This window comes from Pelophylax lessonae (assembly GCF_965119305.1).
Source record: "Pelophylax lessonae genome assembly, chromosome: 11".
NCBI lineage: Eukaryota > Metazoa > Chordata > Amphibia > Anura > Ranidae > Pelophylax > Pelophylax lessonae.
In genome coordinates, this window is record NC_138778.1 from 2,503,879 (window position 1) to 2,521,713 (window position 17,835).

The 17,835-nt window shown below is 48.6% G+C and overlaps 1 protein-coding gene across 1 annotated transcript in view; it reads right to left on the bottom strand.

Annotated features, from left to right (window-relative positions):
- Nucleotides 1-943: 943 nt before the first annotated feature.
- MYH10 (myosin heavy chain 10) overlaps nucleotides 944-17,835 on the bottom strand; it is a 184,037-nt gene continuing 167,145 nt past the window's right edge. Inside the window, 14 exon segments of the mRNA XM_082271489.1 lie at nucleotides 944-1,833; nucleotides 3,348-3,520; nucleotides 5,440-5,548; nucleotides 7,731-7,765; nucleotides 7,767-7,940; nucleotides 8,083-8,201; nucleotides 8,204-8,205; nucleotides 9,744-9,832; nucleotides 10,743-10,871; nucleotides 10,964-11,125; nucleotides 12,610-12,822; nucleotides 14,491-14,703; nucleotides 16,204-16,452; nucleotides 16,580-16,732. Of these exon segments, the coding sequence (XP_082127615.1) occupies nucleotides 1,680-1,833; nucleotides 3,348-3,520; nucleotides 5,440-5,548; nucleotides 7,731-7,765; nucleotides 7,767-7,940; nucleotides 8,083-8,201; nucleotides 8,204-8,205; nucleotides 9,744-9,832; nucleotides 10,743-10,871; nucleotides 10,964-11,125; nucleotides 12,610-12,822; nucleotides 14,491-14,703; nucleotides 16,204-16,452; nucleotides 16,580-16,732 (1,974 nt within the window). The 3' untranslated portion in view covers nucleotides 944-1,679.

Here is a 17,835-nt window from a genome sequence, read left to right on the forward strand (position 1 = left end):
TGCGGGCACTGAAAATGACTTTTTTTGTCTTGGTGGAGGATGCGGGCACTGAAAATGACTTTTTTGTTTTGGTGGAGGATGTGGGCACTGAAAATTACTTTTTTTTGTTTTGGTGGAGAATGCGGGCACTGAAAATTACTTTTTTTTTTTTTTTGTTTTGGTGGAGGATGCGGGCACTGAAAATTACTTTTTTGTTTTGGTGGAGGATGCGGGCACTGAAAATTACTTTTTTTTTTTTTGTTTTGGTGGAGGATGCGGGCACTGAAAATTACTTTTTTTGGTGGAGGATGCGGGCACTGAAAATTACCTTTTTTTTTGTTTTGGTGGAGGATGCGGGCACTGAAAATTACTTTTCTAATGAGGTTATTATCCATTGACCATCTTCAGATACAGCTGCAATGATTGGTTAACCTTCCTCTAGATTTCACGTTTTCTGGTTTACCAGATGTCAAAAACAATTCCCCCCCCCCCCCCAATCTTTTTTTCTTTTTTGAATAAGACGACAATCCCACAGGATTCTAGAATGAATACGTTTATTGTCTTACAAAATTTATTGTCTAGAAATATGAGATATACACGGAAGTGAGAGGTATGGGGGCAATCGGAGGGGGTGGGGTGGGAGATTCTGGCAGCTGTTATGTATTAAAAAAAAAAAATCATAATAAATGAACAGACATTTGAATGAGCGCAGAGATAACCTGTATAAACTATGAAACCGTCTCCAGCTCAGGACGGGTAACCAAAACTCCACCCCAAGTCCGGAACGGTCAAAGCCTTTAATAATAACAATAATAATAATAATTATAATAATAAAAAAGAAATGCTTTTCTCCAGCACAGAGTTTGGATAATACTGACTTTTGGATTGACGTCATAGTTACACATGATATAGAATGCACAATAAAGTCGTCACATTAGTTCCATAGGGACAAGTGGATATGTACTTTATTATTCTCAATTCTCTAAGTGGCTAAGGCACCTTTTTTTTTTTGTCATATGTAATTTTTCCATTTATTGGGGTCCAAGAAAGTGCGAATCTTGAGTTGGAATTTGGTTTGGATATCATCGATTGCTGCTGCAGGGAGGTTGAAATCCCAAAGAAGAAAAAAAAACAAAAAAAGTTACAGTCCTCTCCCGCCACCAATCCCTACTTAAAAAAAAAAACTGGCGGATTCACAGTTTAGTAATTGAAATTCTTTGATAAAAAGGATCCACAGAAAGTTCCGTAGTTTATAATGAAATGGGTTAAGGTTATAGAAGCTTCTAGAACATGCAAAGGGACGATTTGATCCCACGTCCTCCCGTCAACCCCCCCCCCCCCCCCCCGGGACAAAGAACATGTAGTGCGTCATTTTTTTAAAATTTTGTTGTCCACATGATGCTGAAAATAAAGAAATGAAGTCTGTAGGAGAACACAGAGCACAGAACCCATTCTCATTGGCTGCCTTCTGGATATGGGGGAGGAGTTGGAAGAAGATGGCGTTCATCTCCTTCCTGCAGAAAAGGGCACTTTCAGCAGGAGATTGGTTCGGCGGATTGGGATTTGTAGTGAAGTGGCCTGAGAAGAGGGTGTTATAGGCTTCCCCACCCCCACCCCAGGCTCCCTCTGTATGACCTGTAGTGCTGCTGTCAGCAGTTTAGTGTCCCTTCCTGACAGGCAGAGGAGTTGCGGAGAGGAGGTCACTCGGTGGGGGTGGAGGCCGATGTCTCGTTGACCTCGTTGGTTTTGCTCTCTGTCTCATCGTCTGATAGGTCGATAGATGTGCCCTCTATTTGCAATGGTCGGCGACCAGAGCGGCTGGAAGATGAGGAGAAGGACATGGGTCCGCCCCGCCTGCAAGAGAAAAAAAAAAAAAAAAAAAAAAGGTATACTTAATGGTCTGTAAACCCTTCCATATCCCCAGTGCAGTGACCGGCCTCAGGTGATACACAGAGATTAAACAAATCCTCCTACATAAGTTGTAGCTGTTTATCTACAACACTCTCCTCTACAGCCTTCTAAAACACGTCACAGGTTATTTCTCTGCTCCATCAGGCAGGGGGCGGGGATCTGGCATCACACACTGCACAAAATAGTAAGGAGAGCTGAGTGTAATCTGAGACCTGAGTGACGGTAATAGACACACCTCCTCTCTACACAGTCTCAATGGGAAACCTACACAGCAGAGACAGTCAATCACCTGTGGGAATGGGAAGAGGGGGGCGCGCATGTTCCAAAAATCTATCAGAAGGGACTCACGCAATTGGCAGAGGAGACAGAAATCACAGTCAGTGCTTTATATTGAGGCAAGTACACACTATAGAGGGATATACTCTATAGCCGGGATATGCAAACTGTGGCAAAACTACAAAGCCCATCATGCCTCTACCTCTGATACTTGTGGCTATCACAGTCTTGCTATGCCTCATGGAACTTCTAGTTCTGCAACAGCTGGGGGGCCACATTTTGCATATCCGTGCTCTATAGTGTAGGAGAATTTGTTTTATCTCTGTGTATAAACTGAGGCCGGTCCTGGCAGGCAGAAATCGCGGCAACATCGCACAGCGTTTGGGGTGCTATTGCAAATCACGGGCAACGCACAGCGTCCTGAGATTTGCAATGATTTCCGGATCGCGGGCGCAATCGCGGCGATTCTGCCCGCGATCAATACGCTGACATGTGAATGCAGCCTAACAGTAATTACCTGCAACATTTCACCTTATGGGGGCTAAGGGGATGCCTGGCACAACCACTCTATGGGGGCTAACGGGATGCCTGGCACAACCACTCTATGGGGGTTAAGGGGATGCCTGGCACAACCACTCTATGGGGGTTAAGGGGATGCCTGGCACAACCACTCTATGGGGGCTAAGGGGATGCCTGGCACAACCACTCTATGGGGGCTAAGGGGATGCCTGGCACAGCCACTTTATGGGGGGCTAAGGGGATGCCTGGCACAGCCACTTTATGGGGGGCTAAGGGGATGCCTGGCACCACCACTCTATGGGGGCTAAGGGGATGCCTGGCACAACCACTCTATGGGGGTTAAGGGGATGAATGGCACAATCACTTTATGGGGGTTAAGGGGATGCCTGGCACAACCACTCTATGGGGGCTAAGGGGATGCCTGGCACAACCACTCTATGGGGGCTAAGGGGATGCCTGGCACAACCACTTTACGGGGGCTAAGGGGATGCCTAGCACAACCACTCTATGGGGGTTAAGGGGATGAATGGCACAATAACTCTATGGGGGCTAAGGGGATGCCTGGCACAGCCAATCAATATTGACGTGTGTGGAAGAGTCTACAATGCCCTCTTCTGTCCCTCGGTTGGTTACGAGTAGCTGGTTAGGTTCAATCTTCTCACCTTAGTCGGTTTTTCAGAGTGGTCACTTCCCTGGTCAGACCCTCGTTGGCCTCAGATGCGTCATCCAACTCTCGCTGCAGCTTGCGCCTTGAAGCGTTTGCCCGGGTGGCTTCTTCTTCAGCCTCCTCCAGCTGCCTCTTCAGCTGTTTCATGCGAGTGTTGGCTTTCTCCATCTACAGAGAGGAAGAGACACGACTCATTCTTCAGCGGGCAGCCACGGGAGCACAGATATTTGGTGGGCACCGGGAGGCGGAGAGACTCCGGAGTGATGGCCACAAACTCAAATCTGAGTTGCCAGACGTTCCCCAATATACATAAATGTGTGTGAAACTTTTCACCAAGAAACAAAGAATTTAAGTTTGAGAGTTCAAATATAACCTAAGCCTAGTGATACGGCCAGATTTTATCACCCCATCACAACCACAGCCTCTGTCTCAGGTTTCCAGTGCAGTACTGGGGAATGGAGAGGAAAATCTGGTCTCTATAAGCAACTGCTGGTGTGTTGGAGACTATGGGGGGGATTAACAAATAGAGGTGCAGACTTTATACCTGCACCGCTCTTCTAAGTGAAGGAAACAGAACAGAAGCTGCTCAAAATTAAAAGGGGTGCAAGCCAGACATGGCACAGAGAGCAGTTCAGCTGGAGCTGCATGTTTTGGATCCAAGCAGAACCTCATCCAAAAGGGGAAGTTCTGCTTCCTGTCCTCTTCTCTAACATTTCAGCAATTTTTTTTTTTTTTTTGGGGGGGGGGGGTCCGTAGCTTTGGCAGATGCCTGCTCCCACTCCCTATGACAGGGGTCTTCAAACTATGGCCCTCCAGTTGTTTAGGAACTACAATTCCCATCATGCCCAGTCCTGTCTGTGAATGTCAGTTTTACAATGCCTCATGGGATGTGTAGTTCCCCAAAAGCTGGAGGCCCGTAGTTTGAGGATCCCTGTCCTAAGAGATTGCACCAGAAGAACCCCCCTCCCCCCCGTTCCCTGCTCGAAACATCTTGGGACACGTCATGGGTTCCAGGAGGCTGTGGGACCATTCACAAAGCACAGCACAGCTTGCACATGTGCAGTAGAAAGCCAAATATAAAGACACAAGCCGGCTTTCCACACTAAACATGCCAGGAACCCAAAGACTGGTGAAGAACTGGCCTGTGGGAGGATGGCGCCGGATCCCTGGACAGGTAAGTGTCCTTTTAATAAAGGCAGCAGCTACAGGATTTATAGCTGCTTTTACATTTTTTGTAAACCGACTGAAGAACCTCTTTAAAGCGGAGTTCCGGCCTCAAAATCAATAAAAAAATCGATTTTGGGCCATCCAGATGCTTGCTGATTGCAACTTGAAAAAGAAATGGATACTGCCGATTTTTTTTATTGGTTACTTACCTTATTATAGAAGAAAATATACTCACCTTCCTTCCACTTCCTCCCTCTGTGGCCGTAGCCCGCGTCGTCACTTCCTTCTTGCATTGATTCCCTGGAGCTGAAAGTCATCGCTCCCAGGAATCAATGCGTCTGCACCGCCCCGCTCGTCACTTCTGGTGCAGGCGCCTCATTCCCTGCTAAACAGCTTCTGGGCATGCCCAGAAGCTGTGGAGGGATGACGCACCCGCACCGGAGGAGACGAGCGGGGCCGGTGCAGTGCATTGTGGGACTCCGACGTCACCGAAGAGGACACCGTAGAGGGACGCTGCGGCTTCAGCTGCCCACACCTGAGATGGCAGCGCTGGAGAAGAAATTTTCAAGGTAAGTATTTCTTCTTGCAGGTAAGTGCGACCCGGGACAGTTCAGAGGCTATCCATTGTGGAATGTACTATTCCTGACTGTCCCGGGGGTATTTTTAGCTAAAATTGACCCCCGAGGCCGGAACTGCCCCCCCCCCCCCCCATCCCACCACCACCTCCCTCCTGTGCAGCTTTGATTTGACCAAGCTCTGTTCATGCAATGCAATCACAGCAGGCCTGTCCGGTAGGCTGCAGCAGCCATGCATGTGACACTCGTGACAGTTTCCTGTGCCTTTATAAGGATGCAGGAAGCTTGGTTAAATTCCCCCCCCCTCACCCCCCACATGCAGTCCATTATCCGTTCAACGCATACCTGTTCTTTGTACTGGTCGGCGTGCCGGCGCTCATCTTCCACCTGCATGAAGACCTCCTTCAGCTTCTTTTCAGTCCTGCGCACCAGTTTGTTAGACGCGGCTCGTTCCCTGGAGGAGGAGATTGGGGGTGGGGAATAATCTATTATTAGGTGCACCGTCTTTAATATGTCCTTTCTTTCTACAGCCGTGGCTAAAAGTTCTGAGAATGACGCAAACATTCATTTTCACAGTCGGCTGCCCCAGTTTTTATTATGGCAATTTGCATATACTCCAGAATGTTACGAATAGCGATCAGATGAATGAAGTCCCTCTTTGCTCATGAAATGATCTTAATCCCATAAAAAAAAAAAATATTTGCACTGCATTTGTGAAGAAGACTTCAGGGAGCCCAAGAATGTCCAGTAAGCGTCAGAGCGTCTCCTACAGGTGACCGAGCTGCAGGATTGAGGCGCCACCAGTGCAGGGGGGGGGGGGCACCACCAGTGCATGGGGCGCCACCAGTGCAGAGCTTGCTCATGAATGGCAGCAGGCAGGTGTGAGTGCGTCGGCACGCACAGTGAGGAGAAGACTTTTGGAGGATGGCCTGGTGTCAGGAAGGACAGCAAAGAAGCCGCTTCTCTCCAGTAAAAACATCCGGGACAGACGGATATTCTGCAGAAGGTCCAGGGATTGGACTGCTGAGGACTGGGGGAGAAGAAAAGGTGAGCGCTGCTATCAGTCCTGTGCCATGCATCCTGACACCATTCATGTGTGGGGGGGGGGGGGGCTTCTCAGCCAAGGGAGGGGCTCACTCACAATTTGCCATGAATAAAGAATGGTACAAAAACATCCCAGAGAGAAACTTCTCCCAACCATCCAAGAAGAGTTTGGTGAGGAACAATTTCCAGTATGATGGAGCTCCTTCCCATAAGGATAAAGTCAGAACTAAGTGGTTTGGGGAACAAAACATGGAAACTTTGGGTCCATGGCCAGGAAACTCCCCAGACCCGAATCCCATTGAGACTCTGTGGTCAATCCTCAAGAGTCGGGTGAGCAAAAAACCCCACAAATTCTGACAAACTCCAAGCATTGATTATGGGGGGGGGGGGGGGGGGCGACCATCAGCCAAGATGTGAACCCAGAAGATGAGTGACACCATGCCGGGGGGAATTGTAGCGGTCAGGGAAAAGAAGGGTCACCTCTGCAAACATTCACTCTTTGCATAAACTTCATGTCATTGTCAATAAAAGCCTCTGCAACTTATGGAATGTTTGTAATTATAATTCCGTATCCCATAGTAACATCTGACACCTATGATGTCATTATACTTCCGTATCCCATAGTAACATCTGATACCTATGATGTCATTATACTTCCGTATCCCATAGTAACATCTGACACCTATGATGTCATTATACTTCCGTATCCCATAGTAACATCTGACACCTATGATGTCATTATACTTCCGTATCCCATAGTAACATCTGACACCTATGATGTTATTATACTTCAGTATCCCATAGTAACATCTGACACCTATGATGTCATTATACTTCCGTATCCCATAGTAACATCTGACACCTATGATGTCAGTATACTTCCGTATCCCATAGTAACATCTGACACCTATGATGTTATTATACTTCAGTATCCCATAGTAACATCTGACACCTATGATGTCATTATACTTCCGTATCCCATAGTAACATCTGACACCTATGATGTCATTATACTTCCGTATCCCACAGTAACATCTGACACCTATGATGTCATTATACTTCCGTATCCCATAGTAACATCTAACACCTATGATGTCATTATACTTCAGTATCCCATAGTAACATCTGACACCTATGATGTCATTATACTTCCGTATCCCATAGTAACATCTGACACCCTATGATGTCATTATACTTCCGTATCCCATAGTAACATCTGACACCTATGATGTCATTATACTTCCGTATCCCATAGTAACATCTGACACAAATATCTACAAACACTGAGGCCGCAGACTTTGTGACAATTCATATTTGTGTCATTCTCAAACTTTTGGCCCCGCTGTACAGAACTTCTATATTTTATCTTGATTTACAGAAAACACCAAACTATCTCATCAGAGGGAACGCACATTGTAATGATGATATCCCCTGTGGGCCATCAGAGGGAGAGGATTAACCCACAGCCAGGACACAAAGACACACAAACATGGAGAGAACATGCAATCTTCATGCAAACTCTCGGGGGGGGATTTGAGCCCGGGACCCCAGGCCTGCAAGGCTGCACCGCTCCCCTTCTTACAAATACTCACTTGGCCTCCTGCTCCAGCTGCTCCTCCAGCTGCCCCGATCTTTGCTTCCAGGGTAGCAATAGTGGCTTTAAACTTGGATTTGACCGTCCCCTCCAGTTCCTGAAGTTTGGCTTTCAGCTCCTTGTTTTGGCGCTCCAGTTGCTGTCGTGCGTTTTCACTCTTCTGGGCTGAACTGCGTTCTCCGGCCAGCTCAGTATTCAGCGTATCCACCTGAAGTCCAAACCAAAGTCAGTCCAATAATGGGAGCACAGCACAGCTACAGGCATTTCATATTCCTGTCCATAACGCAGGATCAGAGCTGTGAGCGGCCGCTATCGGGGGCTTTACCCTTTACACTAAAACATTTACTCACCTGAAGAGTGGTTTTGCGGAATCGATCATTGAGAAGTTCCATGTTACTTTGTTCCTCTTCCAACTCCTCCTCCAGCTGGGAGATCTTCGCTTCCAAACGTCGCTTTTCATCTAAGAGGCCGACCTATCGAAAAAAGCAAAAAATGGAAATCTAGTCCTACGGCTTAGACCAGGGGTCACCAAACTGCGGCCCAGTGGCGGGATGCGGGCTCTTTGCTTGCCCTTATCTGGCCCTTGGGGTCTCTCACTGATAAAAAAACACTATTCCTCCCACTGACACCAATGATGGGACACTATTCCTCCCACTGACACCAATGATGGGGCACTATTCCTCCCACTGACACCAATGATGGGACACTATTCCTCCCACTGACACCAATGATGGGGCACTATTCCTCCCACTGACACCAATGATGGGACACTATTCCTCCCACTGACACCAATGATGGGACACTATTCCTCCCACTGACACCAATAATGGGGCACTATTCCTCCCACTGACACCAACGAAGGGGCACTATTCCTCCCACTGACACCAATAATGGGACACTATTCCTCCCACTGACACCAATGATGGGGCACTATTCCTCCCACTGACACCAATGATGGGGCACTATTCCTCCCACTGACACCAATGATGGGGCACTATTCCTCCCACTGACACCAATGATGGGGCACTATTCCTCCCACTGACACCAATGATGGGGCACTATTCCTCCCACTGACACCAATGATGGGACACTATTCCTCCCACTGACACTAATGATGGGACACTATTCCTCCCACTGACACCAATGATGGGACACTATTCCTCCCACTGACACCAATGATGGCACACTATTCCTCCCACTGACACCAATGATGGGACACTATTCCTCCCACTGACACCAATGATGGGGCACTATTCCTCCCACTGACACCAATGATGGGACACTATTCCTCCCACTGACACCAATGATGGGACACTATTCCTCCCACTGACACCAATGATGGCACACTATTCCTCCCACTGACACCAATGATGGGACACTATTCCTCCCACTGACACCAATGATGGGGCACTATTCCTCCCAGTGACACCAATGATGGAGCATCATTCCCCCTTCCTCATGCCAAAGATGCATTGTTTACTCCCACTGATGACAGGAAAATTTCCTTTTCCAATGGTCACAGTCCGGCCCCCCTAAAGTCTGAAGGACAGTAAACTGGCCCTTTGTTTTGGAAGGTAGACAAAGCAGGGACCTCCAATGAGGCTTCTAACAGTATCTTGCATGGAGTGATCTGTAGCAAATTGAAGGACACTGCTACTTCACCAGTTTAGGGACAGTGGTGCAGTGGTTAGTAGGGGCGGGGTAGTGGTTAGTAGGGGCGGGGTAGTGGTTAGTAGGGGCGGGACAGTGGTTAGTAGGGGCGGGACAGTGGTTAGTAGGGGCGGGACAGTGGTGGACATCGGTTTCCTCCCACCCTCCAAAGACATGCTGGGAGGTTAATTGGCTCCTCCTGTCTAATAGGTGTATGTATGAATGTGAGTTAGGGACATTAGATTGTAAGCTCCTTGGGGTGGGGACTGATGTGAATGTACAATGTATATGTAAAGCGCTGCGTAAATGGACGGCGCTATAGAATTACCTGAAATAAATAAATGTAAATTATTTCACTCACTTTCCTGAAGTGCTGTTTGAGATCTCATCGGCGAGTTCGTCCCTCTCCTGCTCGGCGTGGCGGCGGGCGCGCTCAGAGGCTGCGAGATCCTACGGGTGTAAAGTAAGCGAATCACTGAAAGTCCATTCGCATTTAGCTCTGAAATCAGGCACAGAGCTGGATTTTGTTTTTAAAAATGGGGACATTTTTTTTACATAGCAGAGGGGAATGTTGCAAGGTTGTTGTATTATGAGCAGCAGGATGGGAGGATCGTGGAGTGGACAGAGCTGACAGGCAGGGAGGGGGGGAGCGCGGAGGGGAGGGGGGAAAGCAGAGAAGAAGGGGGAGAGGGGAGGAAGCAGAGAGGGGGGGGGGGGGGGGGAGTAGAGAGGAGGGGGGAGAGAGGGGGGGAGCAGAGAGGAGGGGGGAGTAGAGAGCAGAGGGAAGAGCAGAGGGGAGAGGGGAAAGCAGAGGGGAGGGGGGAAAGCAGAGGGGAGGGGGGAAAGCAGAGGGGAGGTGCGGATGACGGAGGCACGTAAACTGACCACGGTGTCGGGACTCGGCAGCCTTGATAAACCGTGGTCAATTTGCACGGGGGAGAGCAGGCAGGATCAGCCAGGTAATTCAGGGGGCCAAATCACACAGCACAAGCACTGTTCTGTATAACATTCTTTAAGGGAACCGGATCCAATTTTTTTTTTTTTTTACGGTAACAAACATTTTAAGTGGGTAACATGCTGTCACAAGTTTGGCACCCTGCCCAATGGAAATGGCTTGTCTTTATTGGCAGCACAGTGCTTTTAGTGCAGCAGAGGCAGCGCTGTCAGCTCACTAGAGGAAGTTTAGATTTCTGGCAGCCATTTTTATTTCTGCAATGCTTTCAATGGATTACCAATGAAGAAATATGCGTGTTCTGCAGATGTTTGTTTTGCTCAGACTTGCACATTAGTGGGAAAGCCTTACTGATTGTGTATTAGGACGCTGGTTTGTCAAGCTATGTGCATACTGTAACACTCGTACCTCCTGAAGCTGAAGGATTTCGGCCTCCAGGTTCTTCAGTTTCTTCTCATTCTCCTTAGACTGAGTGAAGATGTCATCTCGGGATGCCCTGGCGTCTTCCAACTCCCGCTGGTAGTCCTTCATTTGTGCCTGCCGAGGATAAAGTTATTACAAATAAGAAAAGGAAGGCCAATGGTGGATCTCAGAAACTTCACATATTTGTCCACAGTACTCCAAATTACCTGCAGCTTGCGCAGTTGTTTGATGGCGTCTTCGCGTCCTTTATTGGCCGCCTCAATTTGAGACTCCAGATCCTTCAAATCCATTTCCAGCTTCTTCTTGGAAGCTACAGCCAGAGCTCGCTGTTTGCGCTCGTCTTCCAGCTCCGCCTCCAGCTCCCGCACCTTGGAGAGATCAACATATAAACTATATGGAATCCCAATTACAACGGCAGAATATGAGTGTATGAAGTTCGGAAAGACAACTCCGTTTACCACTCGCCGACCGCGTAACGTACATTTACTGCGACAAAGTGGCTCTACTGCACAACTTTGCTTTTGCGATTGATTTTTCTATTGCGTACCTGTGCATAATTTCTTGCAATAGCGTCTAGGGGTGCACGGGCGCCGCCGGAGACCTGATCGCACACCGATTGGACAGAGGGGGAGCCAATCAGCGGGTCCGGCGAACCAGATGTCTGCCGTCCACCTGCGATCATTCCCAGAGAGGCAGAGCGGCGGTCTGCCCATGTAAACAAGGCAGATCCCCGTTCTGACAGGGGAGAAGATGGAGATCTAAGCAGGAACACAGATCTCTGTCTTCCCCCAGTCCCCCCAGTGGGAAAAAAAAAAAAAAAAAAAGGACATCAATTTTGTGTACAGCGTTGCACGACCGCGCAATTGTCAGGTAAATTCAGTTACATATTGCAAAACATGACCAACCAGCCGCCGCTGTAAAACTGCGGCGGGTCAGCTCTGTGCCACAAAACAACGTACCTGTATGTCGCTTCACGGGACCGCTAGTCGGGGCCCATTAGCCAGAGGGGGAGCCAATCAGGGGGTCTGGCAGCTGCGATTGTCCGTGGGCACCTGCGATCGCTCCACGTGGAGAAAGAACGGCGGTCTGCTGTTGTAAACACGACACACCGCTGTTCTGTCAGCAATCAACACAGGGATCCTCTTATTAGGGATCACAGGTCTCTGTGTTCATGCGGCAAGTCCATCCCCCCACAGTTAGAAAGCACCCCCTAGGGACACACTTAACCCTTTGATCGCCACTGGCGGTAACCCCTTCCCTGCCAGGCTCAGTACAGTGACAGTGCATATTTTTAGCACTGATTACTGTAGTAATGTCACCGGTCCCCCCAAAAGTGTCAAAAATGTCAGTCAGCGGTCCGATCTGTCCGCCGCAATATTGCAGTCCTGCTAAAAAAGACATAAATCTTTCCCCTAGTTTGTAGACGCGATAACTTTTACGCAAGCTACTCAATGAACACTTATTGAGATTTTTTTTACCAAAAATATGTAGCGGAATACAAATTGGACTAAAATGATTAAAAAATTAGATTTTTACATTTTTTTTTTTGGGAATGTTATATAGCAAAAAAATTATTTTTTTTCAGAATTGTCGCTTTTTTTTGTTTATAGCGCAAAAAAAATAAAAAATAAAAAACAATTGCAGAGGTGATCAAATACCACCAAAAGAAATCTCTATTTGTGGGGAAAAAAGGACATCAGTCTTGATTGAGTACAGCGTCGCATGACCGCGCCAATGTCAGTTAAAGTAACGCAGTGCTGAATCGCAAAAATCGCCTGGTCATTAAGGGGGGTGGGGAAACCTTCTGGGTCTGAAGTGGGTAAAGCGATCCCCATCAGGATGGGTTACCTACCTGCTTGACCAACATTCGCTTCTTCTCTTCGTTCTGCTCATCCCGTGCCTGTAAATCTCGCTCAAACTGCGCCTTCATGGCCTGCATATTGACTTCCAGGCGCAGCTTGGCGTCCTCCGTGCCTTGCAGCTCATCTTCCAGTTCTTCCAGCTGAGTTCTCATCTCTTCCACCTGCTGCTCCAGAGCGCGCTTCGATTTCTCCAACTCGTGAACCTGGCAAAGGACACCAAGAACCAAAATGTACCAAAGCCCAAGAGCTAACGCTCCACAGCGCAAAGAAATTATATGGAGGAAAGCAACAGCTCAGCAGGACTAAGACCTTCAACCAAACCTCAAAATTATTCCACCAAGTCAAACATTTAAAGGGGAACTTTAGTCAGAAAATGAAGTCCTTCCAGATGACTTCCGGCCGCCCCTTCTATGCATCGCAATGTAAAACATTACAAATAAGTCCATATACTGTTTAAAATCCACCCCGCTCTGCACATGCTCAGTTGCTCTCCATTTTTAGGCACTGCCCAATTTGTAGAGGTCGATCCACTGACAGCCTTAGAGCAGATTTAAACCCTCCTATCCTTTACAGCCAATGAAGCTGCTTCTGCTTGATCTGCAACTGCCATGGTGCTGCACATGTGATCCCGCTCTCAGGGAACCCTCTGCTAATATTTTCTATATCTAGAACTTATAATACATTACTGTGATAGTCAGTGGGAAGAATGTCCCTTACATTGGTGGTCAGTGGGAAGAATGCTCCTTACATTGGTGGTCAGTGGGAAGAATGTCCCTTACATTGGTGGTCAGTGGGAAGAATGTCCCTTACATTGGTGATCAGTGGGAAGAATGTCCCTTACATTGGTGGTCAGTGGGAAGAATGTCCCTTACATTGGTGGTCAGTGGGAAGAATGTCCCTTACATTGGAGGTCAGTGGGAAGAATGTCCCTTACATTGGAGGTCAGTGGGAAGAATGTCCCTTACATTGGTGGTCAGTGGGAAGAATGTCCCTTACATTGGTGGTCAGTGGGAAGAATGTCCCTTACATTGGAGGTCAGTGGGAAGAATGTCCCTTACATTGGAGGTCAGTGGGAAGAATGTCCCTTACATTGGTGGTCAGTGGGAAGAATGTCCCTTACATTGGTGGTCAGTGGGAAGAATGTCCCTTACATTGGAGGTCAGTGGGAAGAATGTCCCTTACATTGGAGGTCAGTGGGAAGAATGTCCCTTACATTGGAGGTCAGTGGGAAGAATGTCCCTTACATTGGAGGTCAGTGGGAAGAATGTCCCTTACATTGGAGGTCAGTGGGAAGAATGTCCCTTACATTGGAGGTCAGTGAGAAGAATGTCCCTTACATTGGAGGTCAGTGGGAAGAATGCTCCTTACATTGGAGGTCAGTGGGAAGAATGCTCCTTACATTGGAGATCAGTGGGAAGAATGTCCCTTACATTGGTGGTCAGTGGGAAGAATGTCCCTTACATTGGAGGTCAGTGGGAAGAATGTCCCTTACATTGGGGGTCAGTGGGAAGAATGTCCCTTACATTGGTGGTCAGTGGGAAGAATGTCCCTTACATTGGTGGTCAGTGGGAAGAATGTCCCTTACATTGGAGGTCAGTGGGAAGAATGTCCCTTACATTGGGGGTCAGTGGGAAGAATGTCCCTTACATTGGTGGTCAGTGGGAAGAATGCGCCTTACACTTGTGGCGTCAGTGGGAACTTATCTGAGACAGACTTTGTTCAGGTAACCCTTAGCAACCTCTGGAGAAACCTTAAGGTTCCATGGAATCCGGGTTTAGAAAAGCTGTGGTAATGTGTGCCAGCCCCCCCCCCCCCCCCAGTCCCCTAAAACATTGATCCATGTGACTGCACAGATCTTTATGGTAACTTACGTTCTTCCCAACGTCATCTTTGGAACTCATCAGATCTTCCATCTCTGCTCTCAACTGCTTGTTCAGCCTCTCAAACTCATCACGAGCCTCCAGCGCCTCCTCCAGGGCTCTGGCCAGTGACAAAGCTTTGGTCTCTTTCTCCCGTGCGTCCGCCTCGGCCCGATCACGTTCCTCAGCACACCGGGCTGAGATGGTTTTCTCTTCAGCAAGAAGCTGGTGGGAGAGACAGATAAAATTCATGTCATGCTTCATAAACAAAGGAAATCCCTTATATACATCTCTCCTGAGGTACTGGACATCATCTAATGAAGCCGGGGGTCTCCAAACTTTCTACACAAAGGACCAGGGGGCCGAACTGTGGCCAGTAAGAGTAGAAAATGTCTCAGGCTTGGTGATCAGTGGGTGTAAGAAAAATACATAGCACCCCTGGTGTTAGGTGGAAGAAGAATACTTCTCAATCATTGGTATTCGTAGGAAGAACCCAGCCCCATCGTTGGCGTCAGTGGGATTGAACCATGCCCCACCCTTGGCGTCGGTGGGATTGAACCATGCCCCACCCTTGGCGTCGGTGGGATTGAACCATGCCCCACCCTTGGCGTCCGTGGGATTGAACCATGCCCCACCCTTGGCGTCCGTGGGATTGAACAATGCCCCACCCTTGGCGTCCGTGGGATTGAACAATGCCCCACCCTTGGCGTCAGTGGGATTGAACAATGCCCCACCCTTGGCGTCAGTGGGATTGAACAATGCCCCACCCTTGGCGTCAGTGGGATTGAACAATGCCCCACCCCTGGCGTCAGTGGGATTGAACAATGCCCCACCCCTGGCGTCAGTGGGATTGAACAATGCCCCACCCCTGGCGTCAGTGGGATTGAACAATGCCCCACCCCTGGCGTCAGTGGGATTGAACAATGCCCCACCCCTGGCGTCAGTGGGATTGAACAATGCCCCACCCCTGGCGTCAGTGGGATTGAACAATGCCCCACCCCTGGCGTCAGTGGGACTGAACAATGCCCCACCCTTGGCGTCAGTGGGACTGAACAATGCCCCACCCTTGGCGTCAGTGGGATTGAACAATGCCCCACCCTTGGCGTCAGTGGGATTGAACAATGCCCCACCCTTGGCGTCAGTGGGATTGAACAATGCCCCACCCTTGGCGTCAGTGGGATTGAACAATGCCCCACCCTTGGCGTCAGTGGGATTGAACAATGCCCCACCCTTGGCGTCAGTGGGATTGAACAATGCCCCACCCTTGGCGTCAGTGGGATTGAACAATGCCCCACCCTTGGCGTCAGTGGGATTGAACAATGCCCCACCCTTGGCGTCAGTGGGATTGAACAATGCCCCACCCTTGGCGTCAGTGGGATTGAACAATGCCCCACCCTTGGCGTCAGTGGGATTGAACAATGCCCCATCCTTGGCGTCAGTGGGAGGAATAGTGTCCCATCATTGGTGTCAGTGGGAGGAATAGTGTCCCATCATTGGTGTCAGTGGGAGGAATAGTGTCCCATCATTGGTGTCAGTGGGAGGAATAGTGTCCCATCATTGGTGTCAGTGGGAGGAATAGTGCCCCATCATTGGTGTCAGTGGGAAGAATAATACCCCATTGTTGTCAGAGGGAGGAAGTGTGTCCCAACTCCAAGGGCCGGATAAAGGCAAGCAAAGGGCCGCAGGGAGACGACTGTACTAAAGAAAAGGACAAAGTCAACTTACCTGGTCAAACTTCTTCTGTTTCTTCTCCAGGTTGGACACAATCTGCCTCTGGTGATCCAGGTCCACAATCAAGTCATCCAGCTCTTGCTGAAGTCTGTTTTTGGTCTTTTCCAGCTTCTCGAAAGCCAGACCCTTTTCCTCCAAGCGCTGTCCCATCAGCTCCATGTCCTTCAAGAGCTTCTTTTTCACCTCTTCTAACCCTTCAATGGTGCCCACATCGTCTTCCAGCTTCTTTTTGGAGTCTACAAGCTGGTTTAAAAAGTAGAAAAGGCAACAAATTGAATTGTGATTGGTTAGGACTGGTGACAAGCAGGACTTGTTCTTCATAATGCAGCCCCTTTAGAACATATAAATAATATTCCAATAGAAAAGGTACCTGTGCCTGGAGGTTGATGATCTGCTTCTCCAGGGCCTTGCGGGCCTCCTCCTCCTCCTCCTGCTGCTCCAGTAGGTTGCTCTTCTCCTCCTCTAGCTGTCGGATACGGCTGCTAAGGTTCAGCTTCTGCCGGGTCTCTTCCTGGAGCAGTTCCTGTCAAAGGGACGAAGCGTACATTGGGAACTGAATTCAACCAGATTGAACGCAGTCTACCCAGAAGCTATATTTCAGATATAGGCGGTGTCTGCTCAGCTAAGTCAACTCCAGGCCATGGATGATGGGATTTTATTCACTTTCCAAGTCACCAGCCTGCCTATACATGGATTGAATCTCGGCTGGTTCCTGCTGAACCAGCCGAGATTCTAATCATCTATGACCGGTTTAAAAAACTCCACCAGACATCTCTAAGCTCATACAGGTTTGCAGACCTCGGAACTAGAACACAGAGATCCCATAAAGAAAATAAACTATTAGATGGTTTAAAGTCCAACTCCAGCCAAAACGTATTTTACTCAGGATAGAGCAGGGGGGGGGGGGGGTCAGAGGTCAGGGTTTATTTTCCATCTGCTATCCCTATTGGGAAGATTTTTCAATCACTTCCTGTCGGGACTGGAAGTGATGGAAAATCTCTCCAACAAACACAAACCGCAATGGTGGGCATAACCCCAGAGGGGTCTTCGGGGTCTCGGTTCCATAAGGATGGACCACAGCCATAGACCTGAATATCCCTCTGTGGTGGACCACACACGTTGCACAAGTGTTCGAGGTGGGCGCTCATGCAGGGTCCAGTATCCGAAGCAACATTACAGGCCGTCAGGGTCTGGGTACGGTTCCTGAGGTTTTAAAAAGGTTGCATTGATCCGGATGCACTGCTTGTATTGTTCCATTAGAAGGCAGCAAATAGTGGACTGAGAATCCATAGAAAAAACAACAACGTATTTAGGCTAAGAGTGATTTCTCAGTAAGGGGAAGAAGACCCGGAGGGTAATTAGGGGAAAACCCTGGGAGCAATTCCCCAAAAGCCTGCCAGTGTCCAATCACCTGAATACAAGCCTAAACCCCCCTCTACCCCTCCCCCCCAGGGTCAATGAATACTCAGTTTGTGCCCTGTACTGTATGATAAAAGGTGGCCATGGATGTTTCGAAATTTTGCCGGTTCACCGAATTTTCGATTCATGTGTAGACATTCCTGGTCGACAGAAGTGGATCATTAGATTGACTTCTGTCAAATGGGATTGTTGGAAAACTTTTGTTGA